Genomic DNA, 19,446 nt, shown 5'->3' on the forward strand with positions numbered 1-19,446 from the left:
TTCACCCGTCGCTGTACCTGGAAGAGAGCCCGCTCTTCTCAAGACCACCTCCAGGTTTCAACGACAGGCAAACCGCCACCGGACCCCTGCTCCCCGCTTCTGTCTTGGGCAGGGATTTTGAGACTTTCTATTCGGGATCTGCCCCTTTGGGCGGATTCCTGCAAACTTTCCGCCCCATTTTATCAGTCCTTTCCCGATCTCTAAGGTTCTTAGTCCCTCTGCTGTTCACCTTCTGTTGCTCCGCACCCTCCATATACTTTCCACTCTCCATGTATCTAGAGTTAAACCTTTGTCTCACAGCCCTTTGTCTCCTGTTTCCTGATCCTGCCTGCCATCCTTTACCTGACTGACTCTGATTTGGATTACGAATATTTGCCTGCCTTGCCCAACGATTGCTTGCCCCTTGTACTGCAATAAACTCTGAGACTCGTACTATCCGCCTCCTGTGTCTGCATCTGGGTCTTAGCCTGAGCAGTGATACTGTAAGTGTAGCTTTGCCTATGTAACATTTCATTATGTCTTGCCGTGAACAGTTCTCATGGGCACACAAATCCTTAATAATGTAAGCCTATGCCATTGCAAAATCAAATCCTTCTAACCGAAAGAGTCAACTATAGGCCTACTGTCATTAATGTTGGATGGATTAGATGCGCATTGATGTCTAGCTATTGGCTAGTTGTCTAGTGATACCATCATCAGTTGATCCAGGAAAAAAAACAAATATTGATAGAAAATAAAAGCTAAATAAATGGTCTACATCTTTTAGCTATGGACGGCACAGAGAACACCAATACCCGAGCGCACCTGAAAAATAAAGCAATTAGCGCTCTAAACAGCTGACTGACAACAGCAAACAATGATAAATCAATGGATAAATCTAATGCATTGGAAGAGGCATAGGCTATGTTTTAAAAATAACTTAGGTCTAGGACCCTTTTTTCTCCACTTCCTGCCTAAATGACGTGCCCAAAGTAAACTGCCTGTAGTTCAGGCCCTGAAGCCAGTAGATGCATATAATTGGTACCATTGGAAAGAAAACACTTTGAGGTTTGTATAAATGTTAAAATGTTAATGTAGGAGAATATAACACAATAGATATGGTAGGAGAAAATCCAGAGAAAAACCAACCGTAAGTTTTTCCTCTTAGAAAGGCAAGAGATAAATGAAAATTAGCTCCCTGGATGCAATTCCTATGGCTTTCTCAGGTTGTCAGCAGTCTATGTTCAAGGTTTCAGGCTTGTAACTTCATAAACAAATAAGAAATAACAGTTTTAGTAGAGGGACACAGTCTTGGAAATTCATGGTTGCGCGCGCCATGAAGACATTACGCACCTGCTAAAATCGGTTTCCTATTGAACATACTTCTTTCCGAAATAAATATTATAGTTTCATTTTAGGGTATCTGAGGAGTAAATAGAAATGTATTTTGACTTGTTGAAACAAAGTTTAGGGGTAGATTTTCAGATTCCTTTCTCTGCAAGTTAAACGAGTGGATTGCTCAAATCGATGGTGCCAACTCAACTGACTTTGTGGGGGTGTTCGTTTCATTTGGAAGCTCTTATTTTCATATGTACCACTGTAAAACATATTTACCAATAGGAGAACGGTTAAATTAGCATTATTTAGAGACCACACCCAAAGTTTGACATTCGTTGCATTTAGGGGAGCTCATGTCTCATTCAGGGGCGAGGAGCTTGTGTAAAAGGATCTCAAGTTCAAAGGGATCTCAAGTACAAAGGTATACTTGAACTTCCCTTTGTTTAAATGGGCATACATTATACCAATAGGGAGACAGTGTAACTGTATTCAATGCTTGAGCACTGATATGACCTATCAAGTCGACATGATTTGCTCTGAGGGGGTGATAGCAAGCATTGAATACTGTGGTTCTGTATGTATCTCTGTAGGATCCGATTATGCCCATTTAATATTGGCAATTATGGGCAATAACCAGTACTTCCTACCCCCTTCATCACTCTGGACAGGAGCGGAGACCATGTTAGTAAGAGGCACAGCTGCTAGACGAGGGCTGACAGTAACATCAGAGATAGATCCAACTCTTCCCTTTGCCTAGGTGATTTGGTACAGTGCACAGCACAGGGGAGAGATGATGGAGCACAGCTTGAGCCAAATGTCCCAAATGACACCCTATTCCCTTTATAGTGCCCTACCTTTGACCAGGGCCCATAGAGGCTTGTAATAGGTGTAGTGCTGACTGTTGCCATGTGTCACTGAACAGATTATAGAGGCATGACCGAAGCCGAAATCAACCGCACATCCACATACGGATGAAATAGAAACTGGAAAACACATTATTTCACACCTTTGGAGTGGTTGAAAACAACCCAACCTGAACATCTATCCTCATCTCCTATCACTGCTCCTTGTACACAGCAAACGGCCACTACAGTATAAGGAGAGTAGAAGGAGAGAATAGTCATCAACACCAGCAGAAGTAGAAAGTCAAGCTTACTGAGATATGAGTCAAGGAAATGGATACTATGTAATACAAAAGCAGACTTTGGAATATTCTGACAAATTGCTCTGCTTCTCCAATAAATGTCATTGATTTCCTTGCTATCAGCTGGACCTATAACTGGACCCATAACTTCCTCTGAGGTTGAGGGTGGGGTAGAGAGAGGGCAGAGGGTCATACATATAGACATAAAGCAGTACCCTTTTAGCAACCGAATAAAATGCAACAATCTGAATTCAAATACAGAGTAGCTTTATTTATAGAATACAGCATCAGTTTTTGCAAAAATAGTTCTATCATAGAGAAAAATCTACTTGGTCTTAAAGGTCCAGGCATGCGTCCCAAATTGCACCCTATTCCCTACATAGTGCACTACTTTTGACCAAAGCCCCTATGGGCTCTGGTCAAAAGTGCTGCACTAAATAGGGAACAGGGTGTAATTTGGAATACACATCGTGTTATAATAACAGAGTCCCCAATACATATATTAACTAGCAGAAGTAAGAGACTAGGAAAACAGTAAATAGACAGGACAAGAGGAAAAAGCATCAAATGAAATAGGCAAGACTTGTCATAATAATAAACAGGAAGAAGGGAAAAACGACTACTTGAAGCATGCGGTGCTTAAGTAAGAGCGTTGAAATACCATGCCAAGAGTGTTCTCTTTCTAGTGAACATTGAAATACAAAAAAAGAACAAAAAAAAGATTGGTGTACACCTAATGTCTCATCAGAATGGACAGTAATTCAGCACTATGGTAACAATGTAAACCATGTGGAAATGAATTAGCCTGTACCCAGATCTGTTTCTGGCATCTTGTCAACTCATTTTCATGCCAAACATATTGGCACCCAGAAGTGAATGGGATTCGTGGAAAGAAAAAGCAGGTTAGTTTTCAACTGACCCTCATACTCCGGGAATGTCAGTGTGAACTATCAACTATCAGTACTTATCTATCTAATGTGTGTACATTGTACAGGTAGGCACATACATATAGATTTGAGGAAAGTCCATACAAGTGAATGACATAGGATGAGCCCCACATGGCACCCTATTCCCTATATAGCGCACTACTTTTAAACAAGAGGGCCCTGGTAAAAAGTAATGCACTATAAAGGGAATAGGGTGACATTTGCCATGCAGGCATGAACTATGACCCTTGACCTTACGTACGTGTGTTTCGTTGGTGGTGAAATGGTGCTTCATTTCTTTAAACACCCCAGGACCTCTGCTGATATAAGTAACATGTATACAAAAAGGTGTCTTTCAGGATTTTTTTTAGATCCGTTTCTATGCAATAACACGCTTTATTTAACAGGTCTCCAACTCAAAAAAATATATAAAATCCCCTCACCTGTTGTACAATTTTGTAAAATCCAAGTTGCAATGGAGTTTCAAGACTGCAAAGTCCCTCTCCTACCTTCTCTATCTGCATCAATAGGATCCACGTACCTTTTATTCACATATCTATTATAATACACACTCTGTACATCTTCACATACACACGTCGTTTTTGGTGTGTGTTCTCCAATCACCGATGTCAAACTGGTGAAATTAAGTTGTGTAAAAGTACCTTTCACTTTGTTTTCATACTAACGTAAAGATAATAAAACTGGAAGAATTTAAATCAACTCCAGTCTTTGAGAAATGTGTAGATGTGTCCTTGCTGAATCGCTACCAAATTGTTCTTATGCATGACAAACATTGTGCGTGGTCGTCATATTATTATGCCCTTCCCACACACAGGTCAATCACAAAAACATGAGATCCCTCTCAGAAGTACATCGGCAGTAAGTTCAACCTTCCTATATCGTCACCAATCCCATAAAATTCCCTCTGTAATGGCTGCCTCAGGGTAGTATTCTGACTTGAGATCCGCAAGCTTAACTCGGCTTTTCACGCAAGTTTCCCCATTGATGTCGTTGAATGATTTACGTGGAAATCCAAGGTACTTGGGCTTATCTCAACTCTGAATCGTTACCATCGGTAACCAGATGGATCCTATGCACAGCAGACAGATAATGAAGGACGCATAGATTGGGGTGGTAGTTGGGTCTAGGCCTAATCCGACTTATCCTTTTTCTTTGGTGTCACTTTACTGGCTACTGCGGACCCTACCGCTCCAACTCCTCCCGTCACCACGGAAACGCCCCCTTTGACTAATCCCACGCCGGCGGCCGGCACGCTGGTCACCACCGTCTTGGTGATGTCATAGCTCTTACAGCCCACCCAGGCCACGCCTCCCCATGTCGCGCCGACCGCCCCTCTGGTCATGTTGAAGAGACCGCCGGTCACCCTCCAGATGACCCCCGCCTCGGTCTTAGGGTGGTCCTTCTCGCCGTCTGGAGGGGGAGGGTTGGGAGAGGGGGGGAGGGTTGGGAGAGGGGAAATGAGGGAGAGAAAAAAATATGACTATTTATTTATTTATAGATTCATAGTTTGTGTCTAGGTGCCTGAAAGAAAGTGCCAGGTGAAACCTTCCCATTAGTCTTCTTCAGGGGTGTTATATGGCTGTAGATGTTAGAGGAAAACAAAGCAGGTGATCTTTCCAGTCCCCTCAGAGGAACAACGAGGACCACCATACGCCAATCCATCATCCTACATTTCCAACGCCTATCCTACACAGTCGACAACAAGGCCCTAAAAAGGATCTGGTCAAAAGGAAAGCACTATGAAGGGACTATAGGGTGCCATTTGGGACACAGAACCTCTCTTTAATAATAGTCCTACCTAGAATACAACATCTCAATACAAAGATTAATGTCAGATATCTGCCACTTACTTACATAAGGAGAATGTTGAATTGGTGTTTGACTGTATAACTCATTATTGTAAATAGTTATTGTCTGACCTAAAGCCTCCGCAAATAAGGTCTATTACATGGCCTGACTGATACAAAGCTGATGATGGGGACTTGTGTGGACTAAGAGTTCACTTTAAATCGCTCATATTGTATTAATTTCCTAATTCACATACAGTTGAAGTTGGAAGTTTACATACACCTTAGCCAAATACATTTAAACTCAGTTTTTCACAATTCCTGACATTTAATCAAAGTAAAAATTCCCTGTCTTAGGTCAGTTAGGATCACCATTTCATTTTAAGAATGTGAAATGTCAGGATAATAGTAGAGAGAATGATTTATTTCAGCTTTTATTTCTTTCATCATATTCCCAGTGGGTCAGAAGTTTACACACACTCAATTAGCATTCGGTAGCATTGCCTTTAAATTGTTTAACTTGGGTCAAACGTTTCAGGTAGCCTTCCACAATAAGTTGGGTGAATTTTGGCTCATTCCTCCTGACAGAGCAGGTGTAACTGAGTCAGGTTTTTAGGCCTCCTTGCTCGCACATGCGTTTTCAGTTCTGCCCACAGATTTTTTATGTGATTGAGGTCAGGGCTTTGTGATGGTCACTCCAATACCTTGACTTTGTTGTCCTTAAGCCATTTTGCCACAACTTTGAAAGTATGCTTGGGGTCATTGTCCATTTGGAAGACCCATTTAAAACTAAGCTTTAACTTCCTGACTGATGTCTTGAGATGTTGCTTCAATATATCCACATACATTTCCTTCCTCATGATCCCATCTATTTTGTGAAGTGCAGCAGACCCCCCTGCAGCAAAGCACCCCCACAACATGATGCAGCCACTACCGTGCTTCACGGTTGGGATGGTGTTCTTCGGCTTGCAAGCCTCCCCTTTTCTCCTCCAAACATAACGATGGTCATTATGGCCAAACAGTTCTATTTTTGTTTCATCAGACCAGAGGACATTTCTCCAAAAAGTATGATCTTTGTCCCCATGTGCAGTTGCAAACTTTAGTCTGGCTTTTTTATGGCGGTTTTGGAGAAGTGGCTTCTTCCTTGCTGAGCGGCCTTTCGGGTTATGTCAATATAGGACTCGTTTTACTGTGGATATAGATACTTTTGTTCCTGTTTCCTCCAGCATCTTCACAAGGTCCTCTGCTGTTGTTCTGGGATTGATTTGCACTTTTCGCACCAAAGTACGTTCATCTCTAGGAGACAGAACGCGTCTCCTTCCTGAGCGGTGGCTGCGTGGTCCCATGGTGTTTATACTTTTGTGCTATTGTTTGTACAGATGAACATGGTACCTGCAGGCGTTTGGAAATTGCTCCCAAGGATGAACCAGACCTGTGGAGATCTTGGCTGATTTATTTTGATTTTCCCATGATGGCAAGCAAAGAGGCACTGAGTTTGAAGGTAGGCCTAAAAAACATCCACAGGTACACCTCCAATTGACTCAAATGATGTCAACTAGCCTATCAGAAGCTTCTAAAGCCATGACATAATTTTATGGAATTTTCCAAGCTGTTTAAAGGCACAGTCAACTTACTGTATGTAAACTTCTGACCCACTGGAATTGTGATACAGTGAATTATAAGTGAAATAATCTGTCTGTCAACAATTGTTGTAAAAATGACTTGTGTCATGCACAAAGTAGATGTCCTAACCGACTTGCCAAAACTATAGTTCGTTAACAAGAAATTTGTGGAGTGGTTGAAAAAACTCCACTTCAACTGTACACTATATATACAAAAGTATGTGGACATACCTTCAAATAAATGGATTCAGCTATTTCAGCCACACCCGTTGCTGGCCCGTGTATGAAATCGAGCACACAGCCATGCAATCTCCAAAGACAAACAATGGCAGTAAATGGCCTTACTGAAGAGCTCAGTGACTTTCAACGTGGCACCTTCCCAACAAGTCAGTTCATCAAATGACTGCCCTTCTAGAGCTGCCCATGTCAACATTAAGTGGAAAAGTCTAGAAGCAACAATGGCTCAGCCGCTAAGTGGTAGGCCACACAAGGTCACAGAAAGGTGCTGTAGCACGCAGCGCATACAAATCGTCTGTTCCCAGTTGCAACACTCACTACCGAGTTCCAAACTGCCTCCGGAAGCAACGTCAGTACAATAACTGTTCGTTGGGAGCTTCATGAAATCGGTTTCCATGGCCGAGCAGCCACACACAAGCTCAAGATCACCATGCGCAATGCCAAGCGTCAGCTGGAATGGTGTAAAGCTTGCTGCCATTGGACTCTGGAGCAGTGGAAATGTGTTCTCTGAAGTGATGAATCACGCTTCACCATCTGGCAGTCTGACGGACAAATCTGGGTTTGGCGAATGCCAGGAGAACGCTATCTGCCCCAATGCATAGTGCCAACTGTAAAGTTTAGAGGAGGAGGAATAATGGTCTGGGGCTGTTTTTCATGGTTTGGGCTAGGCCCCTTAGTTCCAGTGAAAGGAAATCTTAACGTTAAAGCATACAATGACATTCTAGACAATTCTGTGCTTCCAACTTTGTGGCTGCAGTTTGGGGAAGGCCCTTTCCTGTTTCAGCATGACAATGCCCCCATGCACAAAGCGAGGTCCATAAAGAAATGGTGTGGAAGAACTTGACTGGCCTGCAGAAAGCAGTGACCTGAATTGGAATGCCGACTGTGAGCCAGGCCTAAAATCGACCAACATCAGCGTCCGACCTCACTAATGCTCGTGGCTGAATGGAAGCAAGTCCCTGCAGCAAAGTTCCAATATATAGTGGAAAGTCTTCCCTGAAAAGTGGAGGCTGTAATAGCAGCAAAGGGGGGACCAACTCCATATTAATGCCCGCCCATGATTTTGGAATGAGACATCCGACGAATAGGTGTCCACATACTTTTTGCTTATGCCGTGTATATTACAATATACAGGTCACTGCCAAAATAAAGGAAACACCAACATAAAGTCTCTTTAAAAGGATTTGGGCCACCACAAGCTCCCAGAACAACTTAAATGTGCCTTGGCATAGATTCTACAAGTGTCTGGAGGGATGTGACACCATTCTTTTCCAAGAAATTCCATAATTTGGTGTTTTGTTGATGGTGGTGGAAAACGCTGTCTCAGGCAACACTACTGCATCTCCCATAAGTGTTCAACTGGGTTAAGATCTTGTTCCACGCACGCACGCACACAGAGAACAAAAATATAAACGCAACATGTAAAGTGTTGGTTCTATGTTTCATGAGATGAAATAAAAGGTCCCAGAAACGCACAAAAAGCTTATTTCTCTAACATTTTGTGCACAAATATGTTAACATCCCTGTGAGCATTACTCCTTTGCCAAGATAATTCATCCACCTGAACGGTGTGGCATGTTAAGAAGCTGATTAAACAGCATGATCATTAGACAGGTGCACCTTGTGCTGGGGACAATAAAAGGACACTCTAAAATGTGCAGTTTTGTCACACATCACAATGCGACAAATGTCTCATGTTTTGAGGGAGCATGTAATTGGCATGCTGACTGCAGTAATGTCCACTAGAGTTGTTGTAAGATAATTGAATGTTCATTTCTTTACCATAAGCCGCATAACAACGTCATTTTAAAGAATTTGGCAGTACGTTCAACCGGCCTCACCACCGCAGACCACGTGTAACCACGCCAGCTCAGGACCTCCACATCTGGTTTCTTCACCCGCAGGATCATCTAAGACCAGCCACCCGGACAGCTGATGAAACTGAGGAGTGTTTCTGTCTGTAAAAAGCCCTTTTGCGGGGAAAAACTTATTCTGATTGGCTGAGCCCCTTCCCAGTCATGTGAAATCCATAGATTAGGGCCTAATGAATTTCAATTGACTGATTTCCTTATATGATCTGTCACTTACTAAAATTGTTGAAATTGATGCATGTACATTTTTTGTCCAGTATATATATAAAAAAGACAAGTCCTGAACACTGCTCCACCCCCCCCTCCCCCCCATCTAGCTCTGACTTTTCTGATTGCTACTTTATTTCTGAAAAGTGGACTTACCATGCCTGGGATATGTGGTCGTCCCACCTAACTATCTTAAGATGAATGCACTAACTGTCATTCTGGATAAGAGCATCTGCTAAAATGTCAAATGTAAAACATGTGAGTATCGTGACAATATCGTATTGTGAGGTCCCTGGCAATTCCCAGCCCTTAAATACAGCTATATACACTTTATTGAAGCTGTCATCCACCACAAGCCTGTTGGTATAAAACGCTTATTAGTGGAAACTTGGCTTTACAGCTTGGGGAATATAAAAGGCACCTATAAAATGGGTAATGGTGTTGTTGGTCTATGTAAGTTCTGTGGCTGTAGTGAATCACAATGCATGTCCATGGTTGTTGCCACTGCTTACAGATGACTGAGTCATAGGCTAAGGCTTTAAAATGTGGCATAAAATGTGGACAGAAAAAGCTTTTTAAAAGTAACTTCGAAGGAGAGAGAGAGAGAGACCTTTCCCTCCCCACATACCCCCACAGAAACAACGATGACAAAGTGAAAAACAAAAACGGAGTACATCTCGTGAAGCTCTGTCGAACACTGGGTCTGTACATAGTCAATGGTAGGCTGAGAGGGGACTCTTTTGGTAGGTACACCTACAGCTCATCCCTTGGCAGCAGCAGAGCAAGTCACAGTCAGCCCACTAACACCTCTCTCAGACCACAGTAAAATCACAGTGTATCTGAGAATAGCAGAACCCAACCATGAAGCATCACAGCCCAATAAATGACATGGTACAAAACAGGCCTATAGATGGAGTGCAAACAGTACAGACATCTACCAAAAAGCAATTAGTAGCCAAAAAATACAATCTCTCCTGGACAACTTTTTAGCCTTAGCATTCTCCTACAGCAATGAAGGTGTAAATTTAGCCATTTGGAACATAAACTTTATATTTGACAAATTAGCTTCCTTGGAGCAAACCAGAAATAACAGATAATGAAAAATGGTTTGATAATGATTGCAAAAATCTAAGAAAGTAATTGAGAACCAGACAACAAATATATACGCCTTCAATTTGGGGAAACACTGAAGCAATACAAACACAGCCTCAGAACAAAAAGTTGAACAGCACATTAGAAATCAGCTGGATGGAATTGAGGAATCCATAGAATCAAACCACTTCTGGGAGAATTTGAATAAATTAAACAAACCTCATCATGAGGAATTGGCTATCCAAAATGGGGATATGTGGAGAAATCACTTTGCAAACCTCTACAGCAATATAACAAAGAGCCCAGAACAAAAAGATATACAGAAAAAAATGACAAATCCTTGAATCAGCAGTCAAAGACTATCAGAATCCTGTGGATACCCCAATTACAGAATAATAATTATTGGAAAAACTATGCACTCTCCAACCCCAAAAGGCCTGTGGTGCTGATGGTATTTGAAATGAAATCAAATATACAGACAAATTCAAATTGGCTATACTCAAACTCTTCAACATTATCCTCACTGCAGGTATTTTCCCCGATATTTGGAACCAGGGATTGATCACACCAATCTATAAAAATTGAGACAGATTTGACCCAAATAATAAGGAATTTGCGTTAACAGCAACTTGGGAAAAATTCTCTGCAATATTATAAATAGCAGACTACATAATTTCCTTGACGAACACAACATCCTGAGCAGAAACCAGATTGGATTTCCAAAAATAATTATCGTACAACAGACCACATTTACACCCTCCACACTTTAATTGATAAACAAGTAAACCAAAACAAAGGCAAAACCTACTTGTGTTTTGTATATTTCAAGAAAGAATTTGATTCAATTTGGCACAAAGGTCTTTTTTATAAACTAATAGAAAGTGGTATTGGAGGGAAAACATATGATTTTATTAAATCAATGTACACTAATAAAAAATGTGCGGTTAAAATTGGCAACAAGCAAACAGACTTCTTCTCTCAGGGACGGGGAGTGAAACAGGGCTGCCCAATAAGTCCAACACTATTTAACATCTACATTAATGAATTGGCAAAAACATTAGAAGAATCGGCAGCACCTGGTATCACCCTACACAACACTCAAATCAAGTGTCTGCTGTACGCAGATGACCTGGTGCAGCACCTAGATCGTCTTCACAGGTTCTGTCAGACCTGGGCTCTGACCGTTAACCTAAAAAAACAATAATATAATGATATTCCAAAAAAGGTCCGGAAATAAGGATGACAAATATAAATTCTATTTTGGACACAGTTATATTAGAACACACCAAAAACTACACATATCTAGGACTAAATATCAGCAACACAGGTAGCTTTCACATGGCTGTGAATGAGCTGAGAGACAAAGCAAGAGCATTCTATGCCATTAAAAGGAACATCAAAATCAAAATTCCAATTAGAATCTGGCTCAAAATTTTTCAATCAGTTATAGAACCAATTGCTCTATATGGCAGTGAAGTATGGGGTCCAGTCTCTAATAATGAATTTACCAAATGGGACAAACATCCAATCGAAATACTGCATGCAGATTTTTGCAAGACTGTATTGCAAGTGCAAAGAAAAACTCAAAATAACGCATGTAGAGCAGAATTGGGCCAATATCCCCTCCTCATTCGAATAGAAAAAATAGCCATCAAATTTTACAACCATCTAAAAACAAGTGACCCCAAAACATTCCATCACACAGCTCTACAATGTCAAGAGATGAAACAAGAGAAGAGTCCCCTCAGCCAGCTGGTTCTGAGGCTCAGTTCACCAACCCAAACCAACACCATAGAGCCTCAGGACAGCACTCAGAAAATCTGGCCCAACCAAATCATCACAAAACAAAAAGAAAAATATATCACCTATTGGAAAGACAACAAAAAATCAAAGTAAACTTCAATGCTATTTGTCTCTAAACAGACAGTACATGGTGGCAGACTATCTGACCACTGTGACTGATAGAAAACTGAGAAAAACATTGACTAGGTACAGACTCAGTGAGCACAGTCTGGCTATAGAGACCGGTCGTCACAGACAAACCTGGCTGCCCAGAGAGCACAGTCTGGCTATAGAGGCCGGTCGACACAGACAAACCTGGCTGCCCAGAGAGGACAGGCTGTGCTCACTCTGCTCCAGGGGAGAGGTAGAGACAGAGCTGCATTTCCTACTGCACTGTGACAAAAACTCAGACCTAAGAGAATATTTCTTTCCCAAAATTATAATTCAATACAAAGAATTTGAAACTATAAAAGATGAAGAAAAAAAATCAAATACCTGTATTTATTAGGTGAAAAGCCAAAATGTGCAGTTTTGGCAGCCAAATATGTGTCCTCCTGCCACAACCTGAGGGACAGCCAGTGAAAAGTGCAAAGTAATGTCGATAATATTTCCCATCTTGTTTTGTTTTGTCTTTCATACCACATCATGTGTCTTCTCAGTCATGTGGACACTGGTCTACTACCATTGCTTTAATGTATTGTTGTTCTCATTAATATTGTTGTTGTAGTTGTTGTTAATGGTAATCCCATGTCCACTACTACTATTATTATTGCTGTTGGTCCCACCATTTATTTATATATAAATATATATATATTTTATATTTAAATATATATTTTTATTTTTCGATATGTATACTTTGGCAATGTAAGTAAGTAATAATGAACTTGCCATGTCAATAAAGTCAATTGAATTGAAAGAAAGACAGAGAGAGAGAGAGAGAGAGTGAGAGAGAGATGGGGAGATAGAGAGAGATACAGAGAGAGAGAGAGAGAGAGAGGGAGGGAGATAGAGAGAGAGAGAGAGAGGGGAGAGAGAGAGAGAGAGAGAGAGAGAGAGAGAGAGGGAGAGAGAGAGAGAGAGAGAGAGAGAGAGAGAGAGAGAGAGAGAGAGAGAGAGAGAGAGAGAGAGAGAGAATGCTTTGGCAATGTGTACATTTAACGTCATGCTAATAATATAGAAATTGGGGGGAAAGTGTACCATGCTAATTAATGTCTCCAGTGTTTATTGAAGTCACATTCATTTCCTGATTAATACATCTTCAGTTTTGGGTAAATCCAGCCCATTGACTTCATTGTACAGTAAAAAAAGGCCTTTGCAGCCCATCACCTACTTCCTAGCACAGATATAATGTACCACTTCACCCTGGGTGATAAAGTACCCCCTATCCCGTCCTTGCATGATTTGACACAGTGATGTATATTCTCCCGTCTCAATCCAAGCATAACATTGAGGTGACAGAACTGTATGTCTTTCAGCCCGCCATTCCCCCTCCCACCCCCCTTTGGCTTGACAAACATGAATTCCCTAATGTCGTAGCTAGCGAGGAGTGAGTGGTGAGCTTTTCACGTCATTCCTTTTTACACTAACGACATGACTTTATAGAACGATTAGCCCTTCTGCTCCTCAAGGGGCCACCACTAGGCTATCGGACCCACCCCTATCTGACTGAGAACATGAACATTATACACGCAGGCTCCTTCACTTCTCTGCTAAAAAAAGCTGCATAGGACAAACAGGCCCCTGTTCAAACTGTTGTAACAGTAAAATAAAGAAAGTGAAGTAGCCTTACTGTTCAATAACTACCTGGAATACTATTCAACAGTTAATAAACCACATTTCCAGTAGCTTCCTATCTGCATTAGGTACCGATATAAAACCAACTGCGTATTAATGTGTAGGCACGCCAACAAATTCTGTCTCTTTCCCAGGCTGTGCCAAGTGTGTTGGCAGAGCCGTTACCATATGCTATTTATAGACATCTTCATCTGTGGCTGAAAGAAGCCTATCCGTGCACCCCCCCCCGTACACACGGTCATTCTCTTCACCACGTCAACCTGCACCTCTGGATAGTGGGAGGTCTGTAATAGCCCTTCATTCACATGGCCCGAGTCAAAAGTTGCGCACTACTATATAGGGAACGGAGTGTCATTTGGGAGGTGTGCCCTAGATCTCCTTATGCTGTCTATCCTCAAACGTAGAGGCTTCTCATTAACAATAACGGAGGCCAAGACACACTAACACCAACTGTCACTAACGCCCGGTGTTATCACATCCCTGAGGGGTGAGATATAGTAGAATGTCACAACCTTACACTTCCTAAGCAACACCCTAACGTTCTACATCATTAAGAGTAGGCCTACCAGGAATTCTGCCTGGGTATGAACTCCCTGGAGATGTACAGTGCCTTCAGAAAATATTTAGGACCTCCACATCTTTTTCCCCCCACATTTTGTTACGTTACAGCCTTAATCAAAAACGGATTAAATACACACAATACACACACAATACAACAGAAAAACAGAAAGACCTTATTTACGTAAGTATTTAGACCCTTTGCTATGAGACTCGAAATTGAGCTCGGGTGAATACCGTTCCCATTGATTATCCTTGAGATGTTTCAACAAATTGGAGTCCACCTGTGTTAAATTCAATTGATTGGACATGATTTGGAAAGGCACACATTTGTGTGCCACAAAAGGTCCCACAGTTGACAGTGCATGTCAAAGCAAATACCAAGCCATGACGTCGAAGGAATAAAAAAAAATAATAATAATAATAATTCGCCAAAATGTCTAAAAACCTGTTTTTGCTTTGTCATTATGGGGTATTGTGTGTAAATTGAGGGAAAACTTTACAGTACACTGCTATAAAAAATTATAAAACAATTTTGTTATGTTGGGCACCTACTGACCAAAAATATTTTTTATGATATTTTGATAAAATAAAGGTTTAAGGAAATACAGGAAGACACCACATTACTACAAGACAAAACAGCTCAATCAAGCCTGATGGTCTTGTAAGTATAAAAGCAAAGCTTGCTTTCACGTCATTTAAAAAAGCATGAAACGTTTGCATAATGGTCATAGTGTAGGGTGTGAAGAATCCAATACCTTTGCTCGTCTAAGAGTATAAATGATAAACTGTTTGAGAAGGCAAACAGCCGAAGCAACCTGCCTACACATAGTCTAAGATACAATACCAACATAGCTACTGGAGTAGTTCAAAGCTGTGTGCTGGAAAACCTTGGTAGAGCAGGGGTGGAATAGGTATTGCTTTGCTCATGTGAATTTCCTTTATTTCTCGGCTTCAGACCAACGCATAGTTCCCCTTAACGCCGTGTTTTGTTTTGAATAATAACAGTATGCATTTTTCTGGAAGAATTTCAAATGTAATTAGATGTAATCACAATAAGCTTATCCTTTCCCAGAAGTCACTTCAAGGAGGCCCACACACAATCATTGTACAGTATTGTACAGTAAACCCTTAAATCAGACCCCCCAAAAAAAGTCAAAAGCAGTGTTGATTTTTTGATTCCAAAATTGGGCAAGTATTGTGGAGTGCACACAGCGACTTTTAAGAAATACGCTAAAAGGCACAGAGACACATGATAGAACTAAGAATATCATGCCTTTGAGCCTCTGAGCTTTTGAAGAACAGCTGTGGTATTGCTCCCTGAGGAACCCAATAAGCCCACATCCTTGTGTTCAACTGGGAAGAAGGCAAGGGACTTTAAAGTGTCTGAAATGGCACCCTATTCCTGTGCATGCTTGCAACTTCATGATCAAAGGAGAATCCGGCCAGTGAGGGTTTGAAGGTCCTACTATGGAGGCGGCTGAGGCAGTGCTCTGGCCCCTATGGGATAGCCGTGCTCAATACAACCCGATTATGCACCACAGCAGTAGGCGATCTCTTCTTTATTTACTTTTATTTACTCAAGGGAGCCCAATTGAGACCAGTGTCTTATTTGCAATGGTGCCCAGAGGGAGAGAAAAAAAAAAAAAAAAGATAAAAACTACAAGACCGTTATAAATACATTACATCATGCTATTACAATAAGTTACTGTATAATAGTCAATTGAAACAATTGCACAAACACATTTTACAACAGAGTTTTAAACTACCTGATCGGCACCAGGGAATGTGTCATTTGTTTTGTAAGGTATTCCATAACTGAGGTGCGTTAAAACTAAAGGTGGAGTTACCAAACTATGTGGAGACGAGCGGGACCTCAAGAGTTAACCAACCCTGCAAACAAGTTTGGTATCTCATATTTTTATATTTCAACAGGGAAGTGAGGTATGTTGGAAGTTTGTGGAGCAGAGCTTTGTGAACAAGAAGTGAGTAATGTAAGTGATCTATGGGACTTTAGAGAGGTCCAGCCAACCTGATATAGGATGCAGTGATGAGAATTGAAACTGTCACCTGTAATAAAGCGAAGGGCACTACAGTAGATGGTAACCAATGGTTTAAGAGTAGTAGCTACTATATGTGACTCGTTTCAGGAAACTAGGCATGTCAAGGATCACTACTTCACAGGAGAGCCATTTGAACGTAAACTTTCTTCAATCAAAATGTGTTTTTTTGGGGCAGAAATCCCTTCCAAAAAATGTGAACTTTCATGTACCTCAATAACAAATTTGTATGCTGTAAATACGAATAAATACGAATAAATTACGAGCCAGGTTGGTTTAGCCACCAAAAAAGGCAGGAACCTTCCCACTAGCCATGATTGGCTGAGATAATGGGTGGGCTGGACATGCTGAGAGAAGAGAATTGCTCCACTTTCTGGGGTTTTGAAACCAGTGGAATGCCCAATGGAATTAGAGACTGATAGCTAAGGAGAGGGAGAAAATTATGGCATTTGATTACAAATATGCTGAGAGAAAAAAGTTACTTGGCTTGTTGTGGCGTGCCGGGAGCCTGCAGGCTGACTTCGGTCGTTGAACAGTGTTTCCTCCGACACATTGGTGCAGCTGGTTGACGGCTTAAGCGGGCGGGCGTTAACCTTTTCACACGTACCAACAAACGGATGTGATTAATCTACAGTGGTCCCTGGAGCGTATGCTCAAACCGGTGGGATTAGAGCGCTTATTTAGAACGTCCAGTTTCGATTGACGCAACAATCAGCGTGTGAGCTGGCTACACTGTTTTTTTCTTCTTCACAGAAACATTTTGCACAAACGCAGTCCTTACAAAGTTATGTCCAGAATGTGGCCAGTTTATTTTTGGGTGCAATGTTCAGACATTCACAGCTTATAAAATAATAATCACATTGTTCCTCAACTGCATTTTCTCGCTCCGAGTCTCTACTTTTATCTAATGTCAAAAACAACATTTCAAATGTTGCAACATAAGACTCAAGCCGATCAGTCACATATAACCAACACAGGGTTTCAACTCGGAACCAACCCACTAATTCTACACAGCATCCATTCCATCCTCTGCAGTGAGAATGTGAGATACATCAAATCTAGGCCTATATACCATCCATAGGACCGAATTTCATTGACCGATAATAAACCAAGCTGCTGATGGAGCCAAATATTCCCTCACTGCCTGTGTGCTGGAACAACCTCTAAAACCATCCTTTGACTGCGTCCTAAATGGCACCCTATTCCCTGCATAGTGCACTACTTTTGACCAGAGCCCTATGGTAGTGTAGTGTACTATTTAGTGCAGGGTTATTAAACTCTTACCCTATGAGGTCTGAAGCCTGCTGTTCTACTGTTCTGCCTGATAATTAATTGCACCCACCTGGTGTCTCAGGTCTAAATCAGTCCCTGGATAGAGGGGAACCATTTCTTTTAAAAGCAGTGGAACTGCCATTGAGGTCCAGAGTTGAATTTGAGGGATGTAGGGAATAGGGTGCCATTTAGGACACATCATTGTCTCTTCTTAGTAAGGAGCTCCTCTCAGGGGGCCAGTATATTGCAGAGGTAAGGTATGCCTACCATAATGCTTGCCATAAATAATAATCCCATAAAACAAAAAGACAAATGGCTCCCTCCCAAATTGTAACCTCTTCCCTATGTAGTGGACTTCCTTTGACCAGGGCTCCAATCAAAAGTAGTGCACTGTATAGGGTAAAGGGTACCATTTAGGACAATGACAATAAACCTGTTGAGGGTATAATATCTGCATGGCAGTTAAACTCTAACAGGGGAGGAAGCTATAGCAGCCTGCAGGCTAATTCAGCCTCTGCTGAGTCTCAGGGAATAGGGCAGCGTGCCAAACGGCACCCTATAATAGCATTCCCTATATAGACCCATAGTTTCTGGTGAAAAAAAATAGGGTCCCATTTGGGATGAGGAGGAAGAGGATCTAGACTGCAGCATGTAGATACTGCAGTGTGGAGACTACCAAGTCTCAGATGGACCATTACAGGCATGCACACACACACACTAGACCATTAGAGACTAGCTTTAATGTGCACTGATAAGCATACAGGGAGCTGGGAGCTGCTGCTTGTGGCATGGCATCATCTCTCTCCTTTGTGTTGTGTGTGTGTGTGTGTGTGTGTGTGTGTGTGTGTGTGTGTGTGTGTGTGTGTGTGAGAATGTTACATGGGACCCTGGTGGATAAGAAGCCCAGGAGACCTCTACTGTACAGTATATAGATCCTCACTCAGCCCCTACCTTGGCCTCCACCCTAGTAATAGACTGTTCTCTCTGCTACCGGACGGCAAGCGGTACCGGAGCCAAGTCTAGGTCCAAGAGGATTCTAAACAGCTTCTACCCCCAAGCCATAAGACTCCTGAACATCTAATCAAATGGCCACACAGACTATTTGCTTTGTCCCCCCCTTTTACGCTGCTGCTACTCTCTGTTATTATCTATGCATAGTCACTTTAATAACTCTACCTACATGTACATATTACCTCAATTACCTCGACTAACCGGTGCCCCCGCACATTGACTCTGTACCGGTACCCCCTGTATGTAGTCTCGCTATTGTTATTTTACTGCTGCTCTTTAACTACTTGTTACTTTTATTTCTTATTATTTTTCGGATATTTAAAACTGCATTGTTGGTTAGGGGCTTGTATTAAGCATTTCACTGTAAGAATGCATTCGGCGCATGTGACTAATACAATTTGATTTGATTTAATTAAGCACCTCATAACATCTTAATGGGAATCCCAGGCCTGCTCCTAAGTGATTACACAACCAAGAGCTTCATGCATGCTGCTATAACAGACACGATCTATCTACCTGGTCCCAGATATTTGTGGTCTGTTTTGGCCAACAGTGTTTTGGGGTGACAATGACAATAGGAGACAAGGTTATATACTGAGTAGGGCTGGGAATGGTCAGGGACTTCACAATACAATATTATCACGATACGTAGGTGCTGATATGATATGATGTCCCAAACATTGCTCACCCTAGTCTGCTGAAGTGTCGACAAGACAGCGCTATAATAACGAGACTTGATCAGTAA

The 19,446-nt window shown here is 41.7% G+C and overlaps 1 protein-coding gene across 1 annotated transcript in view; it reads right to left on the minus strand.

The window, feature by feature from the left end:
• Positions 1 to 2,707: 2,707 nt before the first annotated feature.
• The window catches only part of zgc:101566 (Transmembrane protein 263-B-like), a 51,862-nt gene continuing 35,123 nt past the window's right edge, over positions 2,708 to 19,446 (minus strand). The window contains exon 3 of the mRNA XM_024424116.2: positions 2,708 to 4,818. Coding sequence (XP_024279884.2) covers positions 4,538 to 4,818 — 281 coding nt within the window. The 3' untranslated portion in view covers positions 2,708 to 4,537. The remainder of the gene's footprint in view (positions 4,819 to 19,446) is intronic.

This window comes from Oncorhynchus tshawytscha, linkage group LG06, assembly GCF_018296145.1.
Source record: "Oncorhynchus tshawytscha isolate Ot180627B linkage group LG06, Otsh_v2.0, whole genome shotgun sequence".
In the NCBI taxonomy this organism is placed as follows: domain Eukaryota; kingdom Metazoa; phylum Chordata; class Actinopteri; order Salmoniformes; family Salmonidae; genus Oncorhynchus; species Oncorhynchus tshawytscha.